The sequence below is a fragment of the Notechis scutatus genome, chromosome 3 (genome assembly GCF_049901735.1).
Source record: "Notechis scutatus isolate UNSWTSFEM ecotype Mainland chromosome 3, rNotScu1.2, whole genome shotgun sequence".
Taxonomy (NCBI): domain Eukaryota; kingdom Metazoa; phylum Chordata; class Lepidosauria; order Squamata; family Elapidae; genus Notechis; species Notechis scutatus.
This window is the reverse complement of record NC_142011.1, coordinates 14,340,011-14,360,730: the sequence shown is the minus strand read 5'-3', so window position 1 is coordinate 14,360,730 and position 20,720 is coordinate 14,340,011. Positions and strand designations below refer to the sequence as shown.

At 42.3% G+C, this 20,720-nt stretch overlaps 2 protein-coding genes across 9 annotated transcripts; one reads left to right on the top strand and one right to left on the bottom strand.

The window, feature by feature from the left end:
• Positions 1-1,866: 1,866 nt before the first annotated feature.
• Positions 1,867-4,566, bottom strand: PPP1R3D (protein phosphatase 1 regulatory subunit 3D). The gene has a single exon (XM_026664906.2). It carries the CDS (start codon positions 3,333-3,335, stop codon positions 2,382-2,384), a length of 954 nt encoding a protein of 317 aa, XP_026520691.2. The 5' UTR covers positions 3,336-4,566; the 3' UTR covers positions 1,867-2,381.
• Positions 4,567-7,358: 2,792 nt separating this feature from the next.
• Positions 7,359-20,480, top strand: FAM217B (family with sequence similarity 217 member B). 8 transcript variants are annotated; one of them, XM_087959234.1, is made up of 5 exons: positions 8,244-8,920; positions 10,572-10,647; positions 11,236-11,338; positions 11,439-11,521; positions 14,236-20,480. In XM_087959234.1, the coding sequence occupies exons 2-5, from the start codon at positions 10,583-10,585 to the stop codon at positions 15,395-15,397; spliced, it is 1,413 nt and encodes a 470-aa protein (XP_087815360.1). In that variant the 5' UTR covers positions 8,244-8,920; positions 10,572-10,582; the 3' UTR covers positions 15,398-20,480. The 8 variants fall into 8 exon arrangements, with proteins under 8 accessions (XP_087815357.1, XP_026520689.2, XP_087815360.1 ...); XM_087959233.1 differs by having other exon boundaries at positions 11,230-11,338; XM_087959231.1 differs by lacking the exon at positions 10,572-10,647 and having other exon boundaries at positions 7,359-8,920.
• The last annotated feature ends 240 nt before the right edge of the window (positions 20,481-20,720 follow it).

Genomic DNA, 20,720 nt, shown 5'->3' with positions numbered 1-20,720 from the left:
CACAGTATCAGTCCAAAATGCAGGAAATCAGAAACCAAAGTACATTAGTCTTCCTTATATCATGAGCAAAGCGGGGGGGAACCTCAAGTCATATGCGTGGTGAGGGGAGAGGGTGAAGATAGGAGAATATAATTTGCACGTGGGGGGGTGGGTGGATTTTGCTGGGAAACCTTGTATAAACATATAAACCATATAGCCTGGATAATCTATTGGGAGACACTGAGTGGATAATGCCAGAGCCAAAAGCAAATGTAGTCATTTGCTACATTTGGATGGCATCATCTATTTCAGGAGTCTCCAGTTTGGCAACTTTTAAGACTGATGGACTTCAACTCCTAGAATTGTTCAACCAGCCATGCTGGCTAGAGAATTCTGAGGATTGAAGTCCCCAAGTCTTAAAGTTGTCAACTTTGGAGACCCCTGATATATTTCCTTAACCCAAGGATCTTCAAACTTGGCAAGGGTAAGACTTGTGGACTTCAACTCCCAGAATTCCTGAACTAACATAACTGGAGGAGGAATTCTGGGAGCTGAAGTCCACAAGTGTTAAAGCTGTCAAGTTTGAAGACCCCAGCCTCAAATATGCTTTCCTTCTGATACTTGTTCTTCTTTCTCAAGTAGTAATCCAACAGGAAAGGCAAGATGGTTCTTATTTGAACTGATCTCTTGCAGGAAGTTTTGAAATCAATCTGGGGGTTTGCAAGAAATTAGTCTGAAGGCCATACCTGGAGTAGAGCTACAATCTCTATCTGCCCAGTCTTAGAGATTGAGCCAAAGTAGGTGGAACTCAGTCTAAGCTTGCTTGCTACAGAACTCCAAAATCATGCCATAAAAATGGCAGGGAAGAGATTAAGAACAGAAAGACTTTATACCGTATTCACTCATACTTCACTGCACAAGGTGATTCATCCTGAACTAATGAATATAAACTAGACCTCCAGTTTTAGAAGTCTATACTTTTCAGGTCCATTGGCAATCACAAGTTCATCTCTCATTAGTTGTTTGCAGACATAATGATTCTTAGCTTAGTATACACAACCCACTCATTGCTAGCTTTACCACATCACAAGGAGCTCTTCCGAAGAATGAATAAATAGAAGCATTCCTTACAGACTTAATGGTATATGCAGAGATCTCAATCCAGGGCAGTGACAGCAGTCTCCCAAACATGTGAGCATGCAAAATGGTGACAGAAACAACATGGAACTCAATCCTTAACTGCACCTGTAACTTGTATCCCAGGAGTTGGTAATGCTTGACATCCAAAGTGCCAATATTTCATATGATCTATAGAAATCTAACACATTTCAGTGTTGTTTTGATCTGAAGCTAGGTGGTTATACTATAATGCCAAAGGCTGGTAAAATATAACCTATATTAATTGTATATGCAAAGAAGCATTCTCATTTCTTCTCAAAGAAAATCGTGGCACTCAAGTTGTCATCAAACAGTTTCATATTTTAAAAAGTGTGATTCAGGGTGACCTCTTTGTTAATGTAAAAATGCCTCTGACTCTGTATACATAGATACACCCATGAAGTTTTATTGGCACAAAAAATAAGTGGTTTCTTGATGCCAGCTTCTTACATTTGTATTCCACTCTAGCCATGGCTTTCTTAGAAACAAACCAATGTAAGAAAATCTAAGACTGGCTGCAGCCCCTGCATTTGGGCTAAACTGCAGTTTATTAAACTATAGTGGCATGAACTTACTTTGACTCTGACCTGGAAGACTAAAATAACATAACATAAAAAATAAAATTCCCCAAAAAGCAAACTGCATTTCCTCTTCTAATAACAAAAAGTCCTCTAAAACAGGAATATTAAGGGACTAATGCCAAATGTATAAGAACACTGTCATATAAACTGCAGTGTAAATTTTCATTTTTATTCAGTTACATTTTGCCCCCCTCCCTAACCCTGCAGCATTTGACCAGTGCAGAAAAGTGCAACATTTTTTTCCTACTAGAAGTTAACAGAAATATGCTCATGTCCCACCAAAGACAGTTTTGTAAAAAGTGCAAAAAGTGAAGTGCAAAACTACAGAGCATTGGAGTATGGTATGCTTTAAAATACTGCATAATCAGAACATTCTAACATTTGATCAAAGAAATAAAATACATTAGCTTCCTTCTAATAACTGCAACTTTTGACTATGATTCCCTCACATTTCAAGTGAATTTAGTGCAAATAACTGAAAATTAAGGCCCCTTTTATCCTTATCTTCTTCAGAAAAACAACAGCTTCTGAAAATTGCTTTTGTGGAGATCACTTGTTAATTCTTTTATTCTGAAGGATCTTTTGCCATTTCGGAAGAGTTTCTTTGGTGCCTCAGCGGGAAGAAAAATGGTCAAACGAAGGCGTAACCCTTTTGTTTTGCTTTTAGATGAAATGAATCCAGCTCTCTTCACATTCTCTGGGCATCTTAAGTGGATGGTTCCTACAAGTCAGGGTGTAATTCTTGTCCTGATTGTTATCCCAGTGTTCCTGACCGTTGACTTGGTATAGGATCGCAAACTCAATCACTGAGCTAAGCTGAAGAAGGAAGGGGGGCATAGGAAGGAAGAAGGTAAAAATGTCCACTTGGGTCTCACCATTTTCACCAGCAGCACTGCTGTGCCACTGAGCATTTATTTCATGCTGGCTCTTCCAGTGATTAAAAGTATAACGCACAGCCACCTGCTTCTCAAAGGATAAATTGACCACTCTGATTGTGCCATTCAGGCCCAGATCTGAGCTGGACACTCGTTCCAAACACACCTTTTGCTGCTGTAGGCGGCTGAGAAAGTCTTCGCAATCTCCCGGCTGCTGGAAGTCAGGTACCAGGCACTGCATGGTGAATTCCAGGTCCAGCCTGCTGCAACAGAGATCCGAATTAATGGACAGGCGAGAAAGGACGTGAAGCGGGATGGATGGGTCTTCCCCGGCTTGGAAGACTTTCACTTCTGCCAGCTCCAGGCCCAAGGCGTCAGCAAACCTGACACGGTTCTTGCGGGTGTTGCAACCCGGAACACGACAGGGAGTCACCCCGTTACGCTTTCTCTCTGGGGAGCTGGGCAAAGACCGGGCCCGACGACGCATGATGGGTCGGAGATGCGGGTCACAGCTTGTAACCGTGGTGCTCTGAGGAACTCTACCCTCCTCTTTCTCGGGAAGACAGGAAGTCAATTGGCTGGCGCTGCTGCTGCTATGCAAAGGTTGGCACTTCTTTTTTTCCACAAATTGGGTTTCTTCGCCTTGGACCATCTTCTGGTACAGATCAGAGAAACAGTTGGAAGTCCGCCGGGGAGTTCTCAGCACCTTTTGCCCCTGAGGGTGAACCGTTTGAGTGGACATCACTGCTGCCAGGAACCGTCTTTTGCCAAGACGTGAAGGAGAAGGATCAGGTCAGCAAGGAAGGAAAGAAGCACTGAGTGAAAAGCCCAACGATGCTACCCACCGTCCTTGTCTGACTAGTGTAAGGCTATGGCAAAACTGACTGAAAGAATCTGCCACAGGCTTGGGTCAAACACTGTAAGAACCAGAGCAATGGTGCAGAGCGTTGGGTGTCTCCAGGCTATCACACAAGCTGCAGGGGGACTCAAGGCTGTCCGTGAGAATACTGGACGCCTGGGTGTTGTCCCCGAAACTGGCCACCGACTGCAGGCTGTCCAGCTGGATACTGGAGATCTCAAGACTGTCCCCGAGGCTAAAGATGGACCGGAAGTTGGCCGGGTAAAGCCGCAGACAGTCCCTGCCGTCCCAAGGATTCAGGCTGTCCTGAGGAAAACTGACCGGGCTTTCTTGCTGCCCAGCAAAAGATTCAAGGCTGTCGCTTTGGATGCTGGAAGACTCTGGAAGGCTGCCCAGGCTGGAAGTTGCCTGGAGGTGGCTGGGCTGGACAGAGAGGGAATCGAGGCTGCTGGGCAAGCTGGAAGGCGTCTGGAGGCCGTCCCTTGGAGCGACGGGAGCTTGGAGGCTGTCAGCTTGAACGCTGCTGATGATAGTGGTGGAAGAAGAGGCGGCCAAGCTGGGGCACGAACTAGAGATGGGGTCTGTAATGGGAGATGCTGGAGCCCACATCCAGCCGAGCTGTGGACGGTGCTGGTTTCTTCTGCGGCGACCCCTGTTCAGTTCCAGGCGTGCCAGAGCAACAAGCAGCACCGAGAAGGGAGAGGCAGGCAGGCGGGCAGGCGGGCGAGCAACCGGCGGCTTCCGATCTTTTGCTCACTGGAGCGGATCAGCTGACGTGCAAAAAGGAGTTTGAGGAAGAAAAAAAAAGCTGGTGCAACCGGAGAACTACGTGCAAGCCCCCTCTGACGTCACGGGCTGCTGCCAACCCCGCCCCCTCACCGTCTCCCCTCGCTGTAACGTGTAGCCGCTTCGTTGCAGTTCCTTGTCCAGCCTTGTGCGTCGTCGCTCCGTTAAACTGTCATACCTGCGCCCCGCCTGCGCACAAGCACGAAGGAAGCTCTTCGTCTTTGCCCGCACTACTGGAGGAATCAGAATGAAAGAAAGAGGCGGAGCAATTATGGGTTACCAAAGGTCACCCCCCCAAAAAAAAGGAAAAATAAAGGAAGCCGATTGACGAAAGTCAGAGGACTGACGTGTTTTATTACCAGACTTGGTGCAGTTTGAAGCATACCGACCTAAAAGTTGGCTTTTTAACTCCAAGGAGTTAAATATGCTTGGAAGTGAGCTGCCTTCAGTTCTATGGTGTTTCATACTTTCTCACTTCTCTGGTCTCTTTAATGGATAGACACCCTAAGCTTTTCTGCCAAGGATCTTTTTCCAAATTATTTCTTAAAAATGCAGCGCCCTGTTTTAAACTGGGGTTAACACATTCAGATTAACTGCTTCAAGTCTGGCTCCAGTTTGTGTGACTGCCTCACTAGCTCCCTCCTCTATTAGCATATCAAAATTAGATTTTAAGGTGGGCCTTTGTGGTGGCAGAGAATTTCAAATGCAGAAAGTAAATCATGTAATCTGCCAGGTTTTGCTGTTCATTTATCATTTATTCCCCCCACCCCTTTCAGGAGACAGAAGCAAAAGTATGTTTTACTATTATTACCCCCAATGGCTGGGAATTCCTGTGCATTGCAGAAGATCCTCCAGAAGTCTACTGCATCAATATTCCCCAGCCTGGAGCCCATTGAGTGCTAAAACATAAATCCCTAAATATGGCTATGTGGGTTGAGGATGAAGGAAGCTGTAGTCCAAATCATCTCAAAGACAGCAGGTTGTGGATGGCTGCTTAAAATATGGTTTCTATTTTTATATGGATGAAAGGCCTTGGAGGATTTTTGATTGCCTAAATTGAATGGGAAGTGCCTCCTAGAACATAGCTGCCAGGCTCCTCCATCCTGGTCAAAAGGAGAGAAGGAAAAGCATTGGAAAAATGGGCATACAAAAAGGTATGTGGATATGCCACTCTTATCAGCTTGGGGAGAGAAGGAATGCACTGGAAACATCAGAGCTGGGTAGCTAGTAAGATGGTAATTTGCTGAGGGGGAGAAGGGACAATTCTGGAGACCTATGACCTTGGCTTTTTCCCTGTTCTCTCCTCCTCCCCAAAACCATTTAGCTATAAAAGTCTCATTTAGCTCTTGTGTGCTGATCAAAACAGCGCTGTTGTGTGCCATGTACAGACCTAAATGCTTGAAACATATTTAGGTTCTGATCCAAGCCATTTAAACGTTGATATTTCATACAGAGAATATTTTTGATTACCTGTTTACCTTAGTGTCCAGAGAAGAATACTCTAACGATTATTCTTGCATAGCTAGGACTGGCATTATGCTAAGCCCCAATTGTCTTAATATGGATATGTTAGATATTTACATAGATTATGTGCCATGAAGTCAGTGTTGACTCTTAGTCACCACAAAATTGCATTTCTGATGACAATCAGCCTCTTAAGATATTTACTATGAATGTTTTAATTAGTTTGATGAATAAACCCACTACCTGGTTGGATAAATTTGGACAGCCTTTCAATATTGTCCTTTTATACCATACAAAATTAAAACAGCATTTCTAAAACTCCTGTAGGGTCTACTAACATCAATCTTGAAAGTGTCTCAAGAGTTTCGCTGTATCCCATCTTATATAAAATAAAATTAAGGCATGGTTACTTTGACCTTCTTTCTCATATGTAGTTCAACTTCTGGATTGTGTAATTGCATCTCCAGGTCCCCTTCTTAAAGGCTCCTTCCTCTCTCCGCCAAGATCCACTGCTAATTCCTTTATAATCTGGTTTACAGTTTAGCACAGGGCATGATGAACTCAATCAATTTAAGCAGAAAGAGGCAGCTCGGAAGAGTAAATCTCTGGTTCCAGTGACCAACCCAAATTCGATCTTGCATCATTATCCTGGGACACATATATTTGCCTTCATTCCAGAAAGAGGTATCTAGAGAGCAACCTAGTGCAAGCCATTAGGGTAGCAGCCAGTAGTCCCACAAATGGCCTCATCTGCACAACTACATGGCACATGACATCACTTCCCCCCAGCAAGCATCCACAATTACATGATTACAGTGCTGGACTTGAACTTGGAAGATCCAGGTTTACAGATAATCAGAGTTGGAAGGGACCTTGCAGGTCATCTAGTCCAACTCCCTGCCCTATACCACTTCTGACAAATGGCAGTCCATTCTCTTCTTGAAAGTCTCAAATGATGGCGCTCCCACAACTTCCGAGGGCAAGCTGTTCCATTGGTTGATTGTTCTGTCAGAAAGTTTCTTATTTCCAGGTTAAATCTCTCCTTGTTCAGTTTCCATCCATTATTCCTTGTCTGGCCTTAAGGTGCTTTAGAAAATAGCTTGGAAAATAACCTCCACTCTGTGGCAACCCCTCAAATATTGGAAGACTGCTATCATGACACCCCTGGTCCTTCTCTTCACTAGACTAGCCAAGCCCAGTTCCTCTAACAGTTCTTCATATGTTTTAGTCTCCAGTCCCCTAATCATCCTAGTTGCTCTTCTTTGTACTTTTTCTAGAATCTCAACATCTTTTTTATAGTGTGGTGACCAAAACTGGATGCAGTACTCTAGGTGTGGTCTTACTAAGGATTTTACTTACTTAAGTTCATCCTTGAAAGCCAAATCTGGCCCTAGGTTCTCCCTCAGTTTACCTTCCCAATAAGCAACTGAGTTGGAAGATCATTTAAAAGCAGTTTATTGGGGTACCCTAATAAAGTGGGATATCTCTCTCTTTTATAATTAACATGACAAAGGAAATGCAAGAGGAAAATTGACTGGACATGGTAAATGTAACCTCCCCTTTGCCTAGGAAATCAGTTATGTGTAGTCAAAACATGTTACACATTTCATTAAAACGAGGTCCGACATCAGAAGGGGCGTAATTGTCAGGGGGAAAACTATTTATTTTATTTTGTCAAGCAATTATTAGATCACAGGTATAAGTATAAACATAGTTATGAATACATGAAATGGATACATATAAGAGAAATAAAAAGAAACAATAGGACATGCATGCCCCCTACAGGCCTCTTAGGAAAGAGGTGAGGTCAATAGTAGACAGTCTAAGGTTAGAGTTGTTAGTTCTCAAAAGAGCTAAACCAGAACTTATTTATTTGTTTAATAAAGTTTTATTGAGTTTGAACAAAACAAACAAAACATCTTATTTGAGTACAGCATGGTTCTGGGTTATCACATTTCCATACAGACACAATTTCATATGCATATTCATCTTATGTATTCAACTTCATATCTTATTACTCTTTTTCCAACTTCTCACTATTTCTCCCTTTACTTCTCTTAATTTTCTTTTATGGTTGTCTCATTTTCTTCTTATTCAATTGTATTTCTTTTACCTAAATTTCTATATCTTTTTAGTCATTGTAATTATACTTTCGTCTGTCTTGTTTACAATTTCATATGTTCTCTTCCAACATTCTTAAGAAGCAAAATTCCCCCTATGATTGCCAATTGCTTTAAATTTTATTATTATCATATGAACTCTCATTAAACACTGAATTTTGTGCATTCTAAAATTATAACATTCAAATTCTAATACCAGACCTCAATTTATACTAGGAAACTTTTTCTCCTCTGGAGCTAGTCTCCCGCTTGTTTCTCTAGGAATGTTAAAAGCTAACAAACCTGAACATCATTTTAAACGAGATAAAATAAATTCAAATACAAAGTAATTATGCTAGTTAACAAATGACAAAACCCATGTCATTTGCACCGCCTCCCCCCCTCCTCCCCGCCCAATCCTGGCTGCCTAAGTTCCCTGGATGACAAGTTAGTCGTTCTCAGCCCCAACCAAGGTCGTTGGGGTGGGAAAATGGAGCGTTGTCCCCAGGCTGCCTGGTTACGTAATGCTCGGCTCCTTCGGTAAACCATGGTTAAACGAATGAAGGCTTAGCAGCAGAGATTGCGCGGGCCCATCCCCGACCCTCTGGGGGCGACGCATGTCTCCCCCGCCGCCCACAATGCTTTGCGGGCGACTTGGCTGAGCTTCCCCCCGGGGGACGGTCGGGGGAGGTCGTGAGCGCGTCTTCGGGGCTTCTCGGCCGGGCCGGCTTCGCGGGGAGGGGGCGGCGGCGGCAGGTAGCGGTGGACGATGGCGGGCGGCGATCCCCTGAGTCAGAGCTGGCTGAAGCCGCCGGGGAACGGACTTCTGCTCCGATGCCAGCCGACAGCTGCGATGCAACGCAGCTCCCCGAGCGGAGGAATGAAGCGGAGAACCGGGCCAGGGCTTGCAGCGGCTCTTCTATAAGATGCGGCGAGGGGTCGCCCGCTGATTTGGGGGCTGGCTCGCTTGCAACGACCCGGAGAAAAACTAAAGCGCATTTCCCCCGCTCCCCCCCCCCCTATAATGGGACCGGGCATCGGAGGTTATCCCGTCTCCCAGCACAGAGGGAGCCTGCAAAACCTGGTTCATGAAACCTACGAAGGCAGCGGAATGGTAACGTAAGGATCCCTCGTTTTGGAAGATGCATGCAGGTGGATGGCTTGTGTTTTTCCGAAGTTCGGGGGCGAAATAATGAATTGTCAGTACAATTTCCCCCATGGCATCCCTTTCTGGGGTTTTCTTTTGATGCTTGCATTCCTGGCTATTTTAAATCGCTGAGTATAGGGAATTTTTTGCTAAGTGATAGATGCCGCTTCTCCCCCCAAACCTAGTTATTTTGAGATATATTCTAAAATAATCTCTATATTCTGCAGAAACCTTGTTAGTACTGGGAGGGGAATAGCTAGTCCATGTTCAGAAGAACGTGTGAAAAAAACAACAAGCAACAGGTATCCTGCGTTTATATTACGGAATAAATTGCCAGATGAAGTTTAAAGTCTAAAAGGGGTTTTGCAATGTTGAAGATTGCAAAAACAGAACATCTTATGGGATACCTGCAAAGGCATCAATGCTTATGCCTCCCAGCTAGTAGCAGTGGCTAATATATATAGCAATCTTCTTCAGTCTTGGCAAGTTTAAGATCTGTGGACTTCCACACCCAGAATTCCCCAGCCAGCCTGGAAACCTGTCTTTCTGAATCTGGCTTCCTCCATGTTGCTGGATTGCAATTCCTGGAATTGGAGGCTATGCAGCTTGGAATTCTGGAAATTAAAGTCTCGGAAAGGTGAGAGATTCATCCCTTTGCCCTTGCTAACCCTCACAAGAATATAAGTGAGCCTAAAAAGTATTAATCTTCTGGTCTGGCTTGACTTATAAACTTATTAACTTGGGAGATTTGGGGTTTGGTGTTTGTTTGTTTTTTGCTTAATATGGCCATGGATTGTCTTCACTTTTCCCAACCTAATCTATATTTCTGGTATTTCCTAATGGTCTCCCATCCAAGCACAGATCAACCCTGACCTGACTTAGATTTCTAAACAAGCTAAGGTGGCATTTGTTGCAAAACAGTACTTAAAAAGCTCCTTCATGTCTTTCCTTGGTATTTTATGAGGAAAGCACTTGGATATATGCAGGGCTGTCTTATGGACCCTGGGCAAAGCAATGTACTCCCTATGACAACTACCCACAGCAATAAAAACATAAATGGACGATTAAATTAAACATATTTGCATTAATTAAAAAATGAAGTAAAATGTAATAAATATGTTGCTGTATTTATAGGATACAAGGTGCATTGAAGGGTTAACATACACAGATTAGTATGGGGCCCCTATGCTCGTATATGTTTCATATATCCAGGGCTTAAGACAGTCCTGGATATATGAATCCCACTTGCAACAGGTTTCCTAGCAGAAATTATAGACCAGAAGAAGAATTAGGTCTGAAACCAGTTAATCTGGATGATGATGATAAACTTGTATACCACTTGATTATCAGTGACTCTGGGTGACTCACATCAATGAAATAAAATAATTGCAATAAAATCAATAAAACACACACACACAAAAATAAATACAGGTAGTTCTTGATGTTTGACCGCAAATTAAGTTCAGAATTTTGATTGTAAGTTGTTAAGCAGGTCACCATTTGACCATGCCTGATTTTACAACCATTTTATGATGGCTAAGAGAATCAGATGGTCATTCACTGAATCACACGGTTATTAAGTGAATCCAGCTTATCCAATGGTGTTTTGTTTTTTTCTAATAGAATTCTGATAGATGACCTTATTTAATCCAAGGAATCCAGAGTCTACCAATCTTGCAGGATCCAATTTTCCAGGCAGGTAGATGTCAACTAACAAAGCCCTATGCCTTGTACAGTAGTTCCTGAGTTATTGATTCCTTACAGATTATTCAGTGAAAGGTTGGGTTCTTTCCATGAGCTGATAATGTCCCAGTTACAGGTTTATACTTTTAAAATATATAATGGTACAACAGATTGCACAGGAGATTGTTTGGAGACTTGAAAATAGTAACCTTCTTTCCTTTATTCTCTTTTTAATGTCAGATATTTATTGGTTTGAAGGGGGAGGGAGAGAGACCTTGATCTAATCATGCATTAGAAAATGCAAGTTTAGAAATTTTGTAAATGTTTTACCACCAGTGTCCTCCTATCAGTGCCCACCCATTTAATTCACATGGATACACATTTTACAGGAAAGAAAGAGAAATGGATTTGCTTCAATGAAAATGCTGTGTATTTTAATAAGCTTTTTATGAGAATAATCACCAGAAAAAAAAGTGAAGAGATTTCTAAGGCAAAAGAACAATATATGTGTAAACTTGTCCTGTTAAAATAAAGGTGTACTTTTTGTTCCCCCATGTAACATCCATCTTTGACAAAACTCCTTTCTTTAATCAATTAGTTCCAGTGGAGGAAAGAACCACTCAAGCACAAAAGAACTAAAGAAATCATCGTTTCTAAAACCTTCTTCCAAGAAGCCAGTGAAAAACACATCTGCGATTGCAGAAAAGGTCAGACCACTTATATTTTTATTGAATGCAAATTATCTTTAGACGCTCATGTCTTCCCTACCACTGCAATTACAATTAAACGTTAATTCATTTCTTTTAGGCTCCTGTAGAGGCCACAGACAGACAGATAACAGCTCAGTACAAAGAGAAAAAGCAAGTTTACGAAGGGCATCAACCAAACAGGTGAAGTTCTTTTGTAAAAAATGATTGCACTTTTGAAATAAGATGATTTGTTTTTCACGGGGATTTGGGAGTGGATAAAGGGAGATAGAATAACCTTAAAAAGGATGGGAGATGAAAATTTAATCGAGGTACTTATCAGTTGAAAATGCAACCTCTGTGATCACTGGTTAATATCCTGTTCAGTTCTGATAGGATGGTGCCAATTTCCTGGCATTAATTTCCTTAAGCATTAATACTGAAAAGACTTTGATTGCCTTGATCGCTGATTTACCCTGATATAATGATCATCACAATTGAAAATAGATGCCACCAGATGAGAGGGCTCTTTAAGTCTTCTGGATAAGAGTTCAGAGCACTGGGTGACCTTGAGCGCTGATTCCAGAATGTGGCACTAAGCATCTTAATACAGGTAATAGCAATAGCACTTAGACTTATATACCACTTTATAGTGCTTTACAGCCCTCTCAAAGCAGTTTACAGAGTCGTACAGAGTAATAGAGTCAGTCTATTGCCCCCCAACAATCTAGGTCCTCATTTTACCCACCTTGGAAGGGTGGAAGGCTGAGTCATCTTTGAGCCTGGTGGGATTTGAACTGGCAAATTGCAGTAGGAGTAGCTTGCAGTACTGTACTCTGACCACTGTGCCGCCGAGGCTCCCTAATCCTTGACTTATGACCACAATTGAACCTCAGATTTCTGCTGCTAAGTGAGACAGCTGTTAAATGAACTTTGCCCCATTTTATGACCTTTCTTGCCACAGTTAAGCGAATCGCTGCTGTGGCTAAGTTAGTAACACAATTGTTAAGTGAATCTGGTTTTCCCCATTGACTTTGCTTGTCAGATGGTTGCAAAAGGTGATCACATGACCCTGGGACCTTGCAACCATCATAAATATGAGTCACTTGCCAAGCGTCTGAATCTTGATCACTTGGGGATGCTGCAACAGTTGTAAGTGTGAAAAATAGTCATGTCACTTTTTTTCAGTGCTGTTGTAACCTTGAATGGTCATTAAACAAAGTGTTGTTAAGTCGAGGAGTATCTGTAAGTCAAAGATACAGGTTTTTAGGCCCTGCTTTCCAGTGGCGGGATTCAAACTTTTTTACTACTGGTTCTGTGGGTGTGGCTTGGTGGGCGTGGTAGGGGAAGGATACTGCAAAATCCCCATTCCCTCCTCACCCCACTAACCTGCTTTCCAGCTCTGTTCTCCTGTGCAGGGCAACCAAAGGAGACTCAGCCAATCAGCTGGGACTCAGGAGGCAGCGAATAGATGGGGGCGGGGCCAGTCAGAGGGGTCATTTGCTGGTTCTCCAAACTACTCAAAATTTCTGCTACCAGTTCTCCAGAACTGGTCAGAAACTGCTGAATACCACCTCCGCTGCTTTCTCACAAAAAACACCTTGATTCCCGTTGAAAGAATGGGTGTCAAACTGGCGGCCCGTGGGCCAGATGTGTTAACGTGCAGGCCACGCCCACCCCAGCTCCGCAAATGGGAAAAATGTCATGAAATGTCACGTGACGGCAACGTGACGCGGCGAGTTTGACACCCGTGCGTTAGAGAATCATTCAATGAAGTGCAAAACGGCTGTATCTGAAAGAGCAAAACTGGTGACTCTTCTTTTGGATGAGTCGAACTTTTAAGCACCCTGAACATAATTTGTCCCGGTGGAAACATCTACTACTATGCCTTTAATCCTAGGGAACCATGTGATTTCTGTTATGCATTATAATGGCAATAACCAGTAATCAACGTCGATATCTGAAAAAGAGTTACACCTATTTTATTTTGTATACTTAGGTTCAGGAATTAGAAGCCACTGGTGAAAAGTTGCCAGCTGATGTTTTTTTCATCTTTTTTTCCCTTGGGGGGGAAAAAAACATTAAAAGTCATTAGATTATAAAATAGGAAATTTGGAACTTTTTTTCTAGAATAAGAGTGAACTTTGCAAAGCTGCTCGCCCTTCACGAGGCTTTCCCAAAGTGTTGCAAAGGCCTTGCAAAGTTAACTGCTGCCTTCACTGGGCACATTTGTCATCAGTAGGAGGGAAAAGATGGCGAAAGGTCAGCTGAGGGCATCAGGGGTGGTGGTAGAGTGCCGGACAACCAAGAGGACAGAGATTAGTGGGGAGAGAGACAGATAGGCAGATGGAGCAGGGCAGGAGAAATAGAAATAGAATAGAATAACAGAGTTGGAAGGGACTTTGGAGGTCTTCTAGTCCAACCCCCTGCCTAGGCAGGAAACCCTACATCACTTCAGACAAATGGTTATCCAACATCTTTTTAAAAACTTCCAGTGTTGGAGCATTTACAACTTCTGGAGGCAAGTTGTTCCACTGATTAATTGTTCTAACTGTCAGGAAATTTCTCCTTAGTTCTAAGTTGCTTCTCTCCTTGATTAGTTTCCACCCATTGCTTCTTGTCCTGCCCTCAGGTGCTTTGGATAATGTTATTCTCTGTTATTCTAACTCTAATCTTGAAGAAAACAACCAAGCTCAGAGAGCAACAAAGACCCCTCATGTTTGTTGATGTCATTGCCTTGCTGATCTGTTGGTGCGTTTTTGTGTTTTCTCTTTTTCCGTTTTATAATGTTAGGCTCCTGAGTGACTTAGGGTTGAGTCAGATACATTGTTTTAGGATCTTTTTAAAGCTTTCCCTTTTTATGGAAACACTTGTGTACTAACTTGTACTAACACAAACACTTGTACTTCCTCACATAGAGTGGCCAGGTCGAAAAGAGAACTTCTGGTTAGAAAAAGTCATGAGGCCGGGGACAACAAAATTCTTCCTGCGTTTAAAGATGTCTCATGTAGTCCTTTCAGCGGGACAGAAGATGCGATGATCCAGAGGTTTTATTGCAGACAGAAAGGCAGTTTGGAAAGAAACTTTGGGGAGGAGGTGGAGGAAGCAGGTCCTAGCGGTCTTTCCTGTCCGGTGGCGATGACTGAGGCAATGTTTCTGGACTTCGGATCTTTGCAAATGATGAAAGAGGAAGACTCCGAGGAAGACGATGCCAGTGACCTTTCAGATTCTGAAAGAATTCCCATCCCTCCATCGCCTTGCACGCCCCCAGAGCTCAATCTGCGAGCAGAGGAGATCGATCCTGTTTGCTTCGAACACCACTTCGAGACGCAACGGAAGCAACCAGACTACCATTACCCGGACTTCCTCCCGCCACCTTTTAACACCTGGGACTTGAAAGGGTTGGCTGCATTCATCAACACCGAGTGCAAATCGGAACCCAGGCCGGAACCTACGGGATTTCTTGAGAAGTACGTGGATCGTCTTTTGGAACTGGAATGGCTGCAGATGCAAACTGTGCAAACTGAGAAAGGAAAGATAACCAAAGCTCGGGTTCAGACTGCCCCCAGCGTCCTCCGGTCCTTGAAAAGTTCCGGCAAAAGCAAACTATCGCACAGCCCTTTAGCAAATAAACAGTCGATTCTCCCCGGAAACATTCCAAGACTCCCCAATGCAGGTCTCAAAAAGGACTTTCCTGGGGAAAAAACCAACCCGGTGACATCCCTTGAGAGTCAGTTGAAGGCCACTGGATCCACCCAAAGCTCATCCGCCCATCAGAGGAGACCATCTGAAGCAAAGAATGAGACCAAAAAACGGCCTGCCCTCAAGCAGCATTTGGCCAGTATGCCTTCTTTTGAGATCCAGGAATCCTGCACGATCCATGGAGCTGGTAACATGAGACCTCCCAAGCCGCCATCTTCATTCCATGGCTCCACTGTCCCGCTTAAGGGGTTACCAGCCCATATATGCCCAAATCCCAAGAATGGAAAGGCAAATAATTACACTCCTCCCAAAAAAGCCTCTGTGGATCCCAAGCTAAAAACAAACGGCCTGAAACAAACACGGTGCAAATTTAAATAATGCTGGGACAGGGTTTGTTGCTTTGGTACAGCGGCCCTTTTCATGGTTGCAGGAAGAATCTAGAATGGCGGTTCTTGAACTTCGAGGTAGACTTTCATAGGGAGATTCCATCATGTCCTTGACTTCTCATCCCATGTTGTGATTGGTCCTGAAGACAAGAATCCTGATCCTTCATCTCTGTCTCATATACACCATTGGACATGCAGGTGTCCTCACCCTTGTGATGTTTGCAATGACAAGACACCACAGTATGAGATCTTTGGTCTTCCTGGGATTCCTTCCATAAGCATGTAACATCAAAAAATGCTCACAGCCTATATACTCATGGCCTCTTTTCTTAAAAAAGTTGTGATGTGTGGCCAGCCATTTTTTTCCTCCTGTGGTAAATTTTTGCAGTTGTTTTTTTTTAAAATAGGGAATTATCACCTTTAAAGTTCATTCTTCCATGATGTACTACTCCTTGTATGACATTGTGGGTCAAACTAAATATTGAGTGGTAAAAAATGTACATAAACAAGTAAGAAAACTTTCTCCCAATTCCCATGATTTCAACATATAAGAACATTTCTCTCCCTGTGCTCAAGAGTTTCCTTTTGAAATTATACATTTGATGTCACTTTTTTTTTTAAGGACGGCATTTATAGACTGCTTTTCAATCTGCACCAAGGAGAATCCCAAAGTGGTTTACAAGGCCTGCGTATTGGGAGAGGTTGCTGGGCTGGTGTTATTGCAACTAGAATATTTTGCAACTTTTAATTTGGGGCTGGCCTGGGGGGGTTGTCGGTCAATGGTGGTATGCTACCGGTTCAGACTGGTTCAGCCAAACCAGTAGTCGAAAAAAAAAGCCTCCGAATCAACTGAGAGGAGAAAGGAGAGAAAAACGCAGGATCTGACCTCCCACCCTGCCCTGCGCTTTTCCTTATCCTCTCAGCTGATTGGCAGGCCGCAGCTGGTGTGGGGAAAGCTGCGCGTGTGCATTAGGTGTGCGCGCAATCACCAAACCAGCAGTGGAACAGGTAGGATCCCACTGCTGGGGGTCAGTATATATTTTTTGCATTTGATAGAACTGCAAAGAAAGATTGTAGGATATAATGAGTTGATGGTGCCTTTCAAAGACTGATAATAGGTTTTTGGGAAGACCTATATGGAAGAAAAGATGCTGGAGAATATGGAGAAATAAGAAAAGAGTCAGGAGTAGTAAGTGGAGGAAAGAATGAAAGTTACTTCTTGAAGAATCCAATGACCTTTTGCCTGGGAATTCTGCCACTTTCAGTCTCCATACATTTAGTATGTGCTATGTTAGGGACTTTGTGCCCATGGTTCATAGCTGAACAAAAGATTAATTTTCTAGTTTATCTTTACTTCCACATTTACCACCTCAGGTGTCAAGGGTATCTAATTTATCAAGAAGCAGGAGAAACTATAGTTCAATGGGTAGGAGGATCATTTCAAATTTCCTCTTTCTTGACTTTGGAACAGTTGAGCAACACAAATTAGACAAAGCTCTTTGCTCTGCTTAGCAGTTACAGAACCTGTCTTACATGTAGTTTTTTTTTTTTAAAAAACAAAACTTTATGCTCCTTCCAAAGCCTTGGGAGTTTTTAAAACAGAACCAGCTTTATCTAATCAATATCAAAGACACTCATATTCTGTTTCTCCACTATCATTTTTATTGTTACTTAGAAGAGTAAACTAAGGGCATTTCCAGACATTGATGTTCTCAGCAACTGTATTTGTAACTTGAACACTGAATCTTCAGCTTCTGTACAGCTATTGAACAAAGATCAGTCCATCTGGCCCATCAGCCATTTAAGTTACCCACAAAAATACCACAATTATGAAAGAAACATGCATAGTTGATATTCTGGTTTTGTTCTCAATGGAATAATCAATGGGAAGAAGTTATTAAAGGGATCGCTTGATCCAGTCAACGAACCTCCATGGGCAGGGATGCCTGCAGCAAAGTGGGACCTGGTGTGGGAAGGCCTATTCTTCATTGACATTATACAAATTCTTTTTTTTAAAGTGTCTTCAAAAAGAAATCCGCTTAGACTTTTAATTTTTTTTTTCTGGGAATCAAATGAACATGAATTGGCTTCACTGGTTTCAGTGCAGTTGCTCCGCCTAAGGATTAGGATAGGAGTTTTCTAACCTTGGCAACTTTTAAGGGTTGTGGATTTCAGCTCCCAGAATTCCCCTGCATGGGTGGCTGGGGAATTCTGGGAGTTGAAGTTCACAGTTGTCTCAAAGGTGCTTTTTCAAAAAGCAACTGAACTGGTTTTTTTTCTTTAAGAAGAAGAAGACATTTCGCTTCTCATTCAAGAATCTTCATTGATTCTGGCAGGATGGTGGGACAATGGAAGGATTAGTGCTGATAGGATGGGGGCGGGGGATGTTTGGAAGGATCATATTGCTTTGCAGTCATCTGGTCGTTTGCACTCTGTGGGAGCTCTTGAGGCCACTTAGGGTTTAACTGAGAATTCTGCACTGAGAATCTCCACAGACAAGTCCATAGTTCTTAAAGTTCCCAAGGTTGGACACCCCTGGATTAGGACTAACCCCAAGCCAACCAGTGTTTTCTTGGATACCGTCTGCAAGTCAAAAATCAGTCTACTCTTACCAAAAGATTATCTCTTTCTCATAATGTCCTTAGTCAATAATATGATCCTAGACAGTCTCTCTAAATCAAGAGTTTTTCAACCTGGCAATATCCAGATATGTGGATTTCAATTCCCCAAATTCTCATCAGTGGCCATGCTGGCTAAGGAATTCTGGAATTTGAAATCCAGGCACCAAGAAATTGTCAAAGTGCTGGAAATTTTCTGTCTCTGTGATTGTTTTAGTTGTCCCAGCAGAAAGTTGAAGTAGAAAAAATATAGGCCTGTAAACCTATCGACTGATTGCACCTTTCCCTAATGAAGAGGCCCTTAAGGCAAGAAACAGAAAGACAAATAAACGCCTCTTAGCTGCTTTGTGACAACTAGAAGGTATAAAAGATATTGTTGCATGGTATATTGCCAGCATGCAAAAGGGAATCAAAAGTGAGTGAAAAAAAAATAGCTGGGTAGCTTCTGCTATTAAAATAGGGTCACCAAGAAAAATATAAAAGTGAATTTGATTAGGTTTTTCTTTTTCTTTCTTTTTTTTGTAATGAAACGTTTCATTTACTGGTTTTTTTGTATTTATTTTAAGATTCGTACTTAGTTAGATTGGCCTGCTCCTTTCCATACCTGCAAAAACATACTGAATATTATATACTGAAAATTAAGACATTATAATGCTCTGCTAGCCGTTTGTCAGTAACTGCCAATAATAAAAGCAGGGAAGAAGAGACTGTTAATTTTTTTTTTACTAAGCGTTATTGAAAGGGGGATTCAGGGCACAACTTCTGCATTTTTGGGTACATAGCAGCCCTGCTGTAACCATAATGGCTAATTTGATCATTATAATCAGTTCTTTCATCTCAGCTTGTATCCTAAGGTTGGTCTATTTCAAGGCATCTGAAACACTTAAAAGCAGTTCAAAACGAAGTGAAATACGGGGTCCTTGGTGCTCTCTGAGCTTGGTTTTCTTGCAAACGTTTCATTACCCAAACTGGGTAACATCAGTCATTTTAGCCCTGAGCTACAACTATTCTCCTTTAAAGTGAAATACTTCACCCTGTTTTTGTATGTAGCTGTATTGATAAGGCCCGATTTGAAGATCTCTGGATCCTTCCAAAAGTTTCAATATTTTATAAGAATTTTGGGTAAGAAATCTGTAGTTTTGAAGACACAGTAAATCAAACTCAGAAATACTATTTGATAGTAGTGGGAAATTTCACAGCGAATGCCAGGGTGTGCAAATAAAAACTGCTGCCTTCTTGAGAGGTTTTATGTGGAGTGCCCAAAGTTTTTATCCCCTGGATTACATTTATTTTGTACTTGGTAAGCAGAATATAATTACGTACTAAGTAATCAAGGCATTTTCCTATCATCTTTTACTGAGCCATTCACTTGATGTGGTTCTCTGGGTTTTTTGGAAGTTATGGTTGATGTGCAGGGTGAATTGAGACATATATGTCATTAAATTGACTTCATTATTTATACTGTGGTTTTATCCCCCACTGTCTTTCTCCAACCATAGCAGTGTAAACTTAGAAATCATGGTATTTTGATTGTAAAAGCAAATAAAAAATATGGATTTGAATGATGTATAAGTAGTCCTCAACTTACAACCGTCCATTTAGCAACTGTTCAAAGTTACAGCGACACTGAAAAAAGTGACTTATAACTGGTCCTTGCCTTTACGATCACTGCAGCATCACTATGGGCCACGTGATCAAAATTTGGGTGCTTGGGCAATCGGATGTATTTACCACGGTTGCAGCATCCTGGGGTCCTGTGATCACCATTTGGGACCTCCCTAGATGGCTTCCTAGTCAATGTGGGAAATCGTATTTGCTTAACAACCATGTGCTTCACTTAACAACAGCAGTGATTTTCTTAACAATTGCAAAAAAGGTCATAAAATCAGGCACAATGCACTTAAACAACCAGCCGTGGTGGCGCAGTGGTTCGAGTGCAGTACTGCAGGCTCCTTCTGCTGACTGCCGGCTGACTGCAATTTGTCAGTTCAAATCTCATCAGGCTCAAGGTTGACTCAGCCTCCCATCCTTCCGAGCTGGGTAATATGAGAACCCAGATTGTTGGGGGCAATAGGCTGACTCTGTAAACCACTTAGATAGTGCTGTAAAGCATTGTAAAGCGGTATATAAGTCTAAGTGCTATTGCTTAGCTGTAGAAATTCTGGTCCTAATTGTGGTCATAAGTTGAGGACTACCTCTACTTGATTTTTTGATACCTCAAAAATGATGGAAAACTATGCTGTTCTTTTAAACTTCACGGATGCTTTCGGTCAGATTTCAACTTAATTATGTTATTGAGTGATCGAGTAACGCATCATTATTCAAAGGTCACATTATGTTGTGATTATCCAAATGTTCTATGTGCACAAGCATGCGTGGTCAGAATTTCCGAGTTTTCTCTGAAAAAAATAAATAAATACTTTGTTCAGAACTTTGCAATCAGCCCTGGTCAGATTTTTTTAAAAAAAACACCACTACCACCAAGTACTTATTATCTGTACAGAACTTACAAATAGTTGTATGAAATACATGTGTGGGGTTTGCTAGAGCTAAATGTAGTATGACATATGTCCACATGTCCAGTATTCTCCCCCATGAGCAGACAAACCCCAGTTGGGATACCGTGTCCAGTTTGGGCCACCACAATTCAGAAGGGAGCATGAAAATGTTCAGAGGAGGCTACCAAGATGGGTCTGC